At 65.0% G+C, this 12,300-nt stretch overlaps 1 protein-coding gene across 1 annotated transcript; it reads right to left on the bottom strand.

Moving 5' to 3' along the window:
• Positions 1-4,269: 4,269 nt before the first annotated feature.
• TMEM198 (transmembrane protein 198) lies at positions 4,270-8,935 on the bottom strand. Its single transcript, XM_032778932.2, has 4 exons — positions 8,740-8,935; positions 7,363-7,938; positions 5,856-6,046; positions 4,270-4,486 (listed from the first exon to the last, which is right to left on the bottom strand). Exons 1-4 carry the CDS (start codon positions 8,900-8,902, stop codon positions 4,340-4,342), a joined length of 1,077 nt encoding a protein of 358 aa, XP_032634823.1. The 5' UTR covers positions 8,903-8,935; the 3' UTR covers positions 4,270-4,339.
• Between the last annotated feature and the right edge of the window lie 3,365 nt (positions 8,936-12,300).

The raw sequence follows: 12,300 nt of genomic DNA, 5'->3' as shown, positions 1-12,300 counted from the left end.
ACTCCCGTGCCCCAGGTTGCTGGATGACGTCTTGTGCCCCCCCCCCCCCGAGCAGGGCAGTGCCCGGGGCAAGCAGGCCTGCTGGGCTCTGGGCAGGGGGTGCTGTGGGGTGACCCCCCCACTCCCAACACGGCTGAATCGACCTTGCAGTGGGACTCTACATTTCCTTGCTCCTCAGTAACACAAGGGCAGGCCTCCATTTCCGCCCCCACCCTGCACCTTGTGACAGAGGGGCTGGGGGGGGGGCAGGGAGCAGCTCAGGGGGCCTGGCAGCCTGGGGACCATGGAAAGGCCCCACTTCTCCCCCCCAAAGCCCCATGGGGGATGGGCAGAAAGGACCTGGGCTGGCAAGTCTCCCAGGGGTGAGGGTGCTGAGCCTCAACAGGACCCGCAGGGGCTGCTCCAGCAGCTTCTGCACACTTGGGTGGGGCAGTGCTGGGGGGCCAGGAGGCTGGGTCTTGACAGAGACGAACTGTAGCCCAATGGTGCCCTTGTGTGGGGGAGAGGGTGGGTGTCCCCTGCCCCCAGTACTCACAGACCCTTCCTCCAGCCCATCCTGTACACCCACAAATCACCTGGCAGTATTCCTGCTCCTGTGACAAATTAGGAAAGGTCTTCATTTTTTCACTGAAGAATGTGTGTGCCTCAGTTTCCCCTGTGTGTTACTCAAGTATCTAGGGCAGCGGTGGGCAAACTTTTTTGGCCTGAGGGCCACATCTGGGTATGGAAATTGTATGGCAGGCCATGAACACTCACAAAATTGGGGGGCTGGGTTATGTGTTGGGGTGAGGACTCTGGCTGGGGGGTGTGGGCTCTGTGGTGGGGCTGGAAATGAGTTCAGGGTGTGGAACGGGGATCTGGGCTGCGGCAGGGGGTTGGGGTGCAGGAAGGGGTGCAAGTGCCAACTGGGGGTGCAGACTCTGGGGTAAGGATGAGGGGTTGAGGGTGCTCCAGGCTGGGACAAAGGGGTTTGGAGGGCAGGAGGGGGCTCAGGGTTGGAGCACAGGGGGCAGCTCAGCGGTGCAGGCGCCAGGCAGCATTTACCTCAAGCAGCGCCCAGAAGCAGCAGAATGTTTTTCTCCAGCTCCTACGCAGATGCATGGCCAGGAGGCTCTGCGCGCTGCCCTGTCCACAGGTGTCACCCCTGCAGCTCCCATTGGCCACAGTTCTCCTGGCAGTGCCCAGCCCCCGTACGTCCCCAACTCACTTGGCCGCTTCCCCTCCCCTCAGTCATGGCCATGTTCCCCCTCCCCCTGCCCCCAGTAGTGAGAGCTAGAGGGATGAGGGGCACAAAGCAGCAGGGTCTTTCCCTGGCCCTGAGGCTGGTGACTGCCAGGCCTCCCCGTGGTGGGTCCCCAGTCCATGCCCCCCTTGCTGCCCTCCTGCTACCAGCATGTGGGGGGCATTGGGGAACCCTGTCCCACCCAGTGCTGCAGAGACTGACAGCACCCTGGGCCAATCCTTCTGTGGGCAGGGCTCTGAGGCACCCCACAGGGTGGGGTGGGATCCACCAGGTGCACCAGCTGCAGCCCCTCTGTGCTGCTCATTTGCAACTGGGGAAAGCAGCCCCATGGCTCACAAGGACCTGCCCAGGCTTGGGTGCAAGGTGGGGGGTGATGGCCCTGTGTCCCCCATGCCCAGCCCCACAAGCAGGCAGAGGCGCAGCTCCAAAAGGCTCTTTACTGCGTGGCTGTGCCCCGGCAGCATTTGGCACATTTACAAAAAGACTGAAAGGGGGAAAGGAACCAGGGCGCAGGGTCCTGGGCATTGCGGCAAGAGAAACATTCAGCGGCCCATGGCTGGATGGGGAGGGGGCTGGCCATGCTGCAGCTGAGCGCGCAGGTACGACCCTGCCCCAAGAATGGGGGGCAGGAGTTCCCTGGTCCCAGTTGATCTGCTGGGGCCCCTCAGCTGGGGGGCTGGGAGCAGCAGCGGCTCCTGTCCGTGGGCTGCACTCTCAGGTGGGCGTTTCAGACAGGCCCAGTGACGGCTGGGGCAGCGATGGCTGGAAAGCCCCTAGCAAAGTGCCCCACAAAGGGCCCCATCCTCCTCCGGCTCTGTGCAGACCCAGCAGCCTCCTGGGGGCCCCGCTCCAGCCCGGGCAGAGGGCAGGGTCCATCCCAGGTCAGTGATAAATACAACGCCCAGCCACGCGAACAACCCATGGGCTGGGGCAGGGAGTCCTGCCAGAGCGGCTGGCTGGAGGGGAGGCTGCTTTGTGCCCCTGCAGCTGCAAAATGAGGCCCCAAGTATCCCAGCATCAGCTCTGCAACTCCCCCGCAGCCCAGCCCACAGCCGGGCCCCCTCCCTCCCCATCCCCATTCGAAACCCAGGCACCCGCAAACAGCACCAGTACGTGTCCCGATTCGGTCCCAGAGATGAAGGCTCCATATCCCTGAGCAAGCCAGTCCCCCGGCCCTGGAGGGGAAAGGACTCCGCTTCCATTCCTGAGCCCCCCAGCCAGCCTGTCCCAGCCTGACCAGGGGCAGGGCAGGGCCCCCTGAGGGAGGAAGGCCCCATGGTCCATTCTCCACCTCGCGCCAGCCAGATGCCCCTTGTTCTGTGCCAGCAAGTGGCAGGGGTGGTGCCAGCTGCCATGAGGCCGCTGGACAGACACAGCTGGAAATGCCCCAGCCCCAGGCAGGCCTGGCAGCTGCTAGCCCTGGGGCATAAGTGGCCCAGTCCCAGGGACGAGACTATCCCTCACGTGCACTGGGGAGTAGAGCGGCTGAACTCACACTGTCCCTCCGGGCGGGCAGTGCCTGCAGCCCCCCAGCCCAGTGCCTGGCAGGCGAGTGCATGGTGAGGGCATGGGACAGCAGCTACCCTGGCCCGTTCTCCGAGGGAACAGCCTCTCCTGGTGCTGCTCTGGCCCAGGGCCTTTGGGGGCAACTCCCAGTGAGCTGGGGTGTGTACAGACACTCATGGAGCTATGCTGGGGGTGGGGGCAGAGAATGGGGGGAACAGGCACCATGGAACTGTGCTGAGGGGGGAAACAGGCACCATGGAACTGTGCTGCAGGGAGCAGAAAGTTGGGGGAACAGGCACCCCGGAGCTATGCTGTGGCAGGCAGAAAGTGGGGGTAACAGGCACCCTGGAGCTGTGCTGCAGGGGGCAGAGAGTGGGTGGAACAGGCACCATGGAACTATGCTGTGGGTGGGCAGAGAATGGGGGGAACAGGCATCATGGCGCTATGCTGCGGGGGGCAGAGAGTGGGGGGAACTGGCACCATGGAGCTGTGCTGCAGGGGGCGGGGGGGGGAACAGGCACCATGGAGCGATGCTGCGGGGGGCAGAGAATGGGGGGAAACGGGCACCATGGAGCTATGCTGCGGGTGGGCAGAGAAAGGGGGGAAACGGGCACCATGGCGCTATGCTGTGGGGGGTAGAGAATGGGGGGAACAGGCACCATGGAACTATGCTGCAGGGGGCAGAGAACGGGGGGAACAGGCACCATGGAGCTGGGCTGGGGGGGGCAGAGAATGGGGGGAACAGGCAAGATGGAACTATGCTGCGGGGGGCAGAGAATGGGGGGAACAGGCACCATGGAGCTATGCTGCGGGGACAGAGAAGGGGGGAACAGGCTCTCAGGAAGCTGCTCACTGAGCTGCTTGGGGGTCAGCAGGGGGCTAAGGGCTGGCATGGAGGGAGCTGCTCCTGGGGGCCTCTGGGAGAAAGCTGGGTGATACCAGGCACTATGGGGCGCCTTTGGCTCATCAGGCCCTGTCACAGGCTGTGCCGCCTCGGGGAGTGGCAGTGGGGCGCTCACCCTGCTGCAGGAGTCCACGTGTCCCATGCCACCATGCAGGGTCTATGCCAGCGAGCGGGATTAACCCACTCCCTGCATTGCTCGCCAGCTAGCGATCACTGGGCACAGCCCTGCACATGCCCCGTCGATGGCTTCCCTGCCACAGCCCTCCCCTCAAACACCCCCTGGCTCTGACTCCTGCTGGCCCTGGTGTGTCTGGAGGGGTGGTCCATGTTGGCCCTGGCAGGGCCCTGGCATGCTGGTCCGTGCTGGCCCTGGCGGAGCCCTGGTGTCTCTGGAGGGCTGGTCCGTGCTGGCCCTGGCGGGGCCCTGGCGTGTCAGTCCCTGCTGGTCTGTGCTGGCCTGGGTGTCTCTGGAGAGGTGGTCCATGTTGGCTCTGGCAAGCCCTGGCATGTTGGTCCGTGCTGGCCCTGGCGGGGCCCTGGCATGTCAGTCCCTGCTGGTCCGTGCTGGCCCTGGCGGGGCCCTTGCGTGTCAGTCCCTGCTGGTCCGTGTTGGCCCTGGCGGGGCCCTGGCGTGTTGGTCCCTGCTGGCCCTGCTGCTGGTGTCACGAGAGGTCAGGGGGTCTGGGCTATACCCGAAGAACTGGGCCAGAGCCCATGGTCAAGGGCACCGTAGAGCTGCAGTCATAGTCCAGGTCGACCACGGCGTGTGTCCTAGTGATGAGGCTGCTCAGCGACGTCCCCGTCTGCCGCTCCCGGAAGCTCTGGATGTAGCTCTAGATGAGAGAGGAGGGACATGAGCATCATGTCCCCAGCCCTCCCGCTGCCACCTCAGCCCCCTCCTCCCTCCCAGCTCTGGGGCGCTGCTGGCCCTGTCCGGGGACGGACCTGCCAGGCTGCTGCAGTACAGCCCTTCCCCACACAGCCCGGCAGGGCGGGAAAGTCAATTCCCTAGTTCAGGTTGCTGCAGCCAGGTGGTTCTGTCCTGACCCCTGCAGCCTGGGGCAGTGTGGGGAGTCTGGGGAAAAGGCCAGGGGGCACTCGCCCCCCAGGGGTGGGACCACAGGGGGAGTCTAGGCAGCAGAGCACAAGATGGGGGCAGAAGGTGGGGGGCAAACTGCAAGTGACCTTGACAGGCAGGAAATGAGGGGAGTGGTTGGGGCCATGGATTTCACTGATCCTTGAGGCCTTTTTCTGGGCACGTCCAGCCCAGTTTGGGCAGCTGCTCCTGCCCTGGTGCCAGCCGGCCCTGATAAGGGCAGCAGGCTGGAGGCCAGGGCCAGCATGCGGCGGGCAGGGGTGGGGGATGTGGGGGGAGGAGGGAAGGGTGCTGGGATGGGGGCGCTGTGTCAGGAGCAGAGAGGAGGGTTTGGGGATCATGGGGCGTCACCCCTTGCTGGTGCTCAGCCAGGGAGGCATTGCCAGTGTGGCCAGCTGAGTGCCTGCTCACTGGGCTTGGCGCTGGGGCCAGTCTCTGGCCCAGGCCTTCCCCTCGGGCTGCTCTCAGCCTCCCCTGGAGCCTCAAGTTCAGCCACAGCCCCTTGCCACTCCCTGCCCCACAGCAGGTACCAGCCCCCTCTCCCAGGAGCCTGGCACTGGGCCTGCTCCAAGCTCTGACACCCACCAGCACCTCACCTCAGCCTGGCTCTTGCCCTCCCACACTGCAGGAAGTGCCCTGGTCCCGGGTCACTCCCAGGGGTCGGCACAGCCCTGCTACGGCTCACTTGGAGGCTCCCTTAGCTGGCAAGCACTGGAGCTGTTTGATGCCTTCACACTGGGGAGCAGGACCTGGCAGCCCCCATCAGCTGTAGCTGAGGACGGAGGATGGGAAAGCTCTCCCTATCCCCACCCCAACCCCGGAAGTGGGGCAGGTTCAGTTCTGGTTCAGGTGCTGGTCTCTGTCTAGAACCCCTAGCGCTGGCGGGAGAAGGCAAAGGGGCCCCCGGCCAAGGCTGATGCCCGTGGGGAGTTGCAGGGCAATGAGGCCGCGGGCTGGCTCAGTCCCTCCCGCTAGTTTATTGTGTTTCTGGCAAAACGAGGCGACGCTGTGAATGTGCAGGGCAGAGCCCACCCGTTCCCAGAGCACTGCGCTCCTGCCTCCCCCTGGCCCACGCACAGTCCCAGCGCCCGGGGCACGGCACTCACAGGAGAGAGCACGTCCCCGTCAAAGCGGCGCACGGGAGTCGGCTTGCGTCGGTAGCTGGGCTCGGGCAGGTGGGCTTTGTGTGGGTGGGGAGGGGGATGGGGTGGCCTCCGCTGCTTCTTCTTCTCCTTCCGCTCCTCCCGCTGCTTGATCCTCATCAGCTGCACCCGGCGTTGCTGCCGGCTGATAACCACTGCGAGGCGAGACGGGGAGTGAGGGGTCTGGTCTGCACCCCCACGGCACCTGGACCTGCAACTCCCCCCACCCCCCCGGCACCCAGACCCTGCAACACTCCCCGGCACCCAGACCTGCAACCCCCTTGGCATCTGGATCCTGCAACCCCCCATCCCACGGTACCTAGATCCTGCAACCCCCCACAGCACCCGAATCCTGTAACCCCCCTCCCCACATACACACAGTACCCAGACCCTGCAACCCCCCATCCCTGGCAACCAGAGCCTGCAATCCCCCTCCCCACCCCTAGCATCCAGACCCTGCAACCCTCTGGCATCCAGACCTGCAACCCCCCTGGCATCCAGACTCTGCAACCCCCCTGGCACCAGGATCCTGTAACCCCCCCGGCATCCAGACCCTGCAACCCCCCCCCGGCATCCAGACCCTGCAACCCCCCTGGCACCCGGATCCTGCAACCCCCACGGCATCCAGACCTGCAACCCCCTTGGCACCCGGATCCTGCAACCCCCCACAGCACCTGAATCCTGTAACCCCTCTCCCCACATACACACAGTACCCGGACCCTGCAACCCCCCATCCCCGGCAATCAGAGCCTGCAATCCCCCTCCCCACCCCTAGCACCCAGACCCTGAAACCCCCCCGGCATCCAGACCTGCAACCCCCCTGGCACCCGGAGCCTGCAACCCCCCACCCCACGGCACCTAGATCCTGCAACTCCCCACCATCCCTGGCACCCAGACCTGCAACCCCCTGGCACCTGGACCCTGCAACACCCCCGGCACCTGGATCCTGCAATCCTCCACCCCACAGTACCTAGATCCTGCAACCCCTCACAGCACCCGAATCCTATAACCCCTCTCCCCACATACACACAGTACCTGGACCCTACAACCCCCCCATCCCCGGCAACCAGAGCCTGAAATCCCCCTCCCCATCCCTAACACCCAGACCCTGCAACCCCCCTGGCATCCAGACCTGCAACCCCCCTGGCACCCGGATCCTGCAACCTCCCTCCCCACGGTACCCAGACCCTGCAACCCTGTGCTCTCCCTGGGACCTGGACCCTGGAACGCCTCCTGGCACCTGGATCCTGCAATCCCCACAGGACCCGAATCTAGGTACCCCACGGTACCTAGATCCTGCAACCCCCACAGGACCCGAATCTTGTAACCCCTTCCACATACACACAGTACCCGGACCCTGCAACCCCCCCATGTCATCCCCCCAATCACTCAGAGCCTGCGAATGGCCCACACCACCCATCAGCTCTGATCCCCCATTCGCCACGTCCCTCGCCTGCCCGTCCCGCCTCACCTTCGGTGTGGGAGTACCCCTCGGCCGTGACTTTCCACTGCACCAGCACACCCAGTGTGGCGAGGACGGGCCAGACACCCAGGATGACCCAGCTGTACCAGCACATGGGCCGTGCGGGTGCCACCTTGACGCGTTCGTAGACGTACTGCACCAGCAGCAGCAGCTCGATGAAGTAGTCGACGGTGACGGTCATGATGGCGCTGCCGAAGACGGCCGTGGAGAGGGTGGTGAAGAACTTCTGCCACTGCAGGGTGAGCACGGCGCCGAGCATGCCCACGCCCAGCAGCAGCCCGATGGGGATCCACACCGTGGGCGGGTGGTAGAACTGCTCCATGGCCACCAGCGTAGCCAGCGCCAGCAGCAGCCCCAGCAGCAGCCCCACCATGAAGAGCCCGACGCTGCGCACCAGCATGGTGACCAGCCCGCACAGGATACCGATGCCCAGCCCGATGCCCACCGAGGCCTCCACGCTCAGCTGCGTGTCCAGCACCCGCTCCTTGTAGCACAGCATGAAGATGATGATGGAGCCAAACATCAGCCCGGTCAGGAACATGATGGCCTTGAAGCAGCGGTAGCCTAGGGAGAGCAGGACTGGTCATTGCCACAGGCTCTGTCCAGCCAGCGGGGACGCAGCATTGGCAGGAGCCCTCCCTGACGCACACTCAGCTCCCCTCTGTGCCACCCGAGGGCAGGGGGGCTCCTGCTGGGGGGTGCGGTGCCAGGGTTCACCGCAGGTGGCCTCGGTGCAGGCACGGATGTGCTAGGCCGGAGATACTGACTATGGCTCGGCGATGGCCTGGCTGACTGGGCCGGGTGCTTTCAGGATGTGATAAAATGACACCACGTGTGCTGCCATTTTGCGGGGAGAATTATGCCGCGTCCATGGCAGAACGAATTCCCGCTCTCAGGTGCTCGTGGGCAATGCCCCTCGCTGTGTCGCCCGAACCCCTGAGCTCTGAGTATCAGAGTCATTGTCAGACTGGAGCCAGCTGCCCTGGCCCTGCCGCCCGCCCCAGCTCGGCCTCAGCCCCATCCACTGGCTCTCCCTGGCGTAGGGAGGATCATGGGCTGGGAGCCAGGACCCCGCACAGAGAAGTGGGCTCAAGTGGACCAGAGCAGCATGGCTGGGCGCCAGGACTTCTCACTTCTGCCACTGACTTGCTGTGAGCTGGCGGGAGGCCAGGCCCCACCCCTGCGCCTCAGAGTCCCCATATGTATGGGGGAGAGCAGGGAAGCAAAGCATGCTGGTTATGGCTGCTGCTCTCTGCCTGTCCTCCCGTCACCCTCACTCACCAAGCCCCTAACTCTTGCCCCGCTCCTCCCACTCCCTGCCTTGCTGCACCGCTGAGGCAGCCAGCCCAGCCCTGCCAGACTCACCGAAGAAGCAGTAGATGATCCCGAAGAGGCAGCACATGGCGCACACAACGGAAGGCACCACCTGGTACCGGCGCTCGATCTCCTGCTCACAGCTGTGCACCCACTCCTGCCCAGTGTCGTGTGGCAGCAGCCTGAAGCGCAGCGTCTGCACAGTTGAAGTCATGGCTCTTGGTGATCCCGGCGGGGGTGTCAGGCGCCCCACGCCCTCCCCACGCCCCACAGGCCGCGCTGCATCCAGGAGCCTCCTCCAGCTGGCAAGAGGACAGAGTGACGGGGAAAGGGGTGTGTGACGAACTGGGACTGTTCCTAATGTTTGCTCTGAATACTGTGTTGGTGCCTCAGTGTCCCCTAGGCAGTTCTTAAGTATCTAGGTGGTGGGATAAGGGTGTGTGATTGCTGCAGAGCAAAGGGCCAGTGCACCTAAATGCCTGGCACTCTGTCTCCTAGCAACTGATGGCCTGGGCCCCTCCTCTGCAAAGGTGCCAACTGAAGGTGTTGGAGACAAAGGGATCAGGTGACCTCCTGGCCCGGGAAAGGAGCTGAGCAGAGAGGAGGGGCTGGAGGGAGGTTAGTCTGGAGCTACCTGGGGACTAGGAGTGAAGTGCAGACCTAGGGGTCTGGCTCACTGCCCCCCAGAATGGACCCGGCCGAGGGGTCTGGTTCGCTGTATCTACAAGCTCTGTTTTAGACCCTGTTCCTGTCATCGAATAAACCTCTGTTTTGCTGGCTAAGAGTCACGTCTGACTGCAAAGTGGGGGTGCAGAACCCTGTGGCTTCCCCAGGACCCCGCCTGGGTGGGCTCACTGTGGGAAGCATGCGGAGGGGCAGAGGATGCTGAATGCTCCAAGGAGAGACCCAGGAGGTGAAGACGTGTGAGCTTCTTGCCCTGAACAAGTCTGCTCCAAGGGAGAGGAGGCTCCCCAAAGTCCTGACTGGCTTAGTGGGGAGCAGTTCCAGAGCATCGCCCGGTGACTCCGTGACAGGGTGGGATAAGAGCTAGCCTGCCCCGAGCACCCAGCGCAGCCCAGCACCTGCTGGCCCTAGGCAGCACCCACCTCTGCAGCAAGAACTGCAAGCTGGGTGCCCACTCCAGAGCCACCCTGATCCCTGAAGCACTGCAATGGGGGCAGCTCACCCGCCCCTGCCCCCATGCCTGGTGTCCTCCCAGGTCATGGGACAGAGCGGGACCCTGTGCTGGGACCAGGGCAGCCAGGCTGGAGTAGGAGGCAGCCCTGGAGTGGCTGTGGGGAGGAAGGCGTAGGGACAAGGGGGCTGTGGCAGGAGCTGGGGGAGGCCATGGGAAGGGGGCTTGGGATGGGAACCCAGGGGGAACTTCCTGATGAGGGCCCAGCCCAGGGCTGTCAGCAAAGGTGTGAGGAACCCCTCTGCATCCAGCGAAGGTGCGAAGAACCCCCCTGCATCCAGGCAGGTAGGAGAGAGGCCCCCGAACGGGAGACTGCCGGGATGGCTGAGCGTCACATCATAGTGCGTGTAAAAGGCTAATTGGCAGACAGAGCCATTCACCCTGAATGGTGTGGGGGCGGGGGAGTCACAGAGCAGGTCCCCTGGTGTCTAGGGCGGGGACTGGGGCCGGGAATGGCCACGGAGCAGCTCCCCCGGTGTCTGGAGCAGGACTGGGGCCAGGGATGGCCACGGAGCAGCTCCCCCAGTGTCTGGAGCTGGACTAGGGCCAGGGATGGCCACGGAGCAGCTCCCCTGGCGTCTGCGGGCGGGGACTGGGGCCGGGGATGGCCACGGAGCAGCTCCCCCAGCATCTGGAGGAGGGGACTGGGGCCAGGGATGGCCACGGAGCAGCTCCCCGGTGTCTGGAGCGGGACTGGGGCCAGGGATGGCCACGGAGCAGCTCCCCCGGTGTCTGGAGCGGGACTGGGGCCAGGGATGGCCACAGAGCAGCTCCCCTAGCGTCTGGGGGCGGGGACTGGGGCCAGGGATGGCCATGGAGCGGCTCCCCCGGTGTCTGGAGCGGGACTGGGGCCAGGGATGGCCACGGAGCAGCTCCCCCAGCGTCTGGGGGAGGGGACTGGGGCCAGGGATGGCCACGGAGCAGCTCCCCCGGTGTCTGGAGCGGCGGGGACTGGAAGCGGGGGGATGGACATGGAGCAGCTCCCCCAGCGTCTGGGGGAGGGGACTGGGGCCAGGGATGGCCATGGAGCGGCTCCCCGGCATCTGGGGGCGGGGACTGGGGCCGGGGATGGACATGGAGCGGCTCCCCCGGTGTCTGGAGCGGGACTGGGGCCAGGGATGGCCACGGAGCAGCTCCCCCGGCGTCTGGGGGAGGGGACTGGGGCCAGGGATGGCCATGGAGCGGCTCCCCCGGTGTCTGGAGCGGGACTGGGGCCAGGGATGGCCACGGAGCAGCTCCCTCGGCGTCTGGGGGAGGGACTGGGCCTGGAAAGACGATGCAGGGTGACTGGGGCTCAGGAAAGTCAATAAAGGGCTGTTTTGTTTTGGTCCTATTGGCTCCCCCACAAGGGCCAAACTACTCTGAGAGGAGGGAAACTGAGGCCATAATTGCCCCACTATCGGAGCGAGATGTAAACCAGAAGGGAAAATGAGGCAGCAATGCGGGAAAGGTAAGAGTTGTTACAGGTGCTAACCCCCTCAAGACCCAACCCAAAGCCTTGGCACTAACCCAGAGATCCCAAGCCTGAACCAACAGCACAGCCCTGCACAGAGAGAACCCAAAAGGACAGGACTGATCCGAGAGAACGCAGCCACCGGGCGCTAACTGAGGGAGCCCACACCATCAGCACTGTCCCACAGGGCTCCAGGCCAGACGGGAGCATTAGCCTGACTCCTGCCTAGCCCCAGCCCCCCCGCACTGCGCCCAGTAACTTCTGTTCAGCCAAAGCGACCCCCAGAAAGGCCCTGGCTGGATGGAAACCCTTCAAGCGAAAGGGAATCCACTGCTTCCCCTGGGAGCTTGTTCCACGGGTAAAGCATCTGCACCATTAAACACTAGGGCCTTATTTCTAATAGGGATTTGTCCAGCTGCAGTGTCCAGCCACGGGCTCTGGTTCCGGACATCTCTGCCGGACTGAAGAGCCCTTAGTGCTGCAGCTGAGGCAGCTGCCTGGGAGTGCCGTGCCATGGCTGAGCTGGGTGGCCAGGGGCAAGCGGTGCTGCACCATGGCTGGCCGGGTGCGAGGCGTGCCGGGCTATGGCTGAGCTGGGTGGCCAGGGGCGAGGGGTGCTGGGCCATGGCTGAGCCGGCTGGCCGGGGGTGCTGCACCGTGGCCGGCCGGGGGCAAGGGATGCTGGGCCGTGGCTGGCCAGGGGCGACGGGTGCCGGGCTGTGGCTGAGCTGGGTGGCCATGGCCAAGGGATGCCCAGCGTGGCAGGGATTTGGACTGCTCTCAGCGTCTGGGTTCCCTGCACTGTGCGCCCCTTGCTGCCCCCCCCCCCTGCAATGGGGCCTGGTGCTGAGCTGGCTCAGGGGCGCCGGCCGGGCCGCCTCTGGCAGCAGATGCCAGCTTGGGCCCGGGGCTGGCAGGGGGGCACTGGAGTGACCCCACATGTGAGAGGGCCGGGGGGGGGGGG

The sequence above is a fragment of the Chelonoidis abingdonii genome, chromosome 10, assembly GCF_003597395.2.
Source record: "Chelonoidis abingdonii isolate Lonesome George chromosome 10, CheloAbing_2.0, whole genome shotgun sequence".
Classification (NCBI taxonomy): Eukaryota; Metazoa; Chordata; order Testudines; family Testudinidae; genus Chelonoidis; species Chelonoidis abingdonii.
The sequence above is the reverse complement of the archived record's forward strand: the minus strand, read 5'-3'. Positions and strand labels throughout refer to the sequence as shown.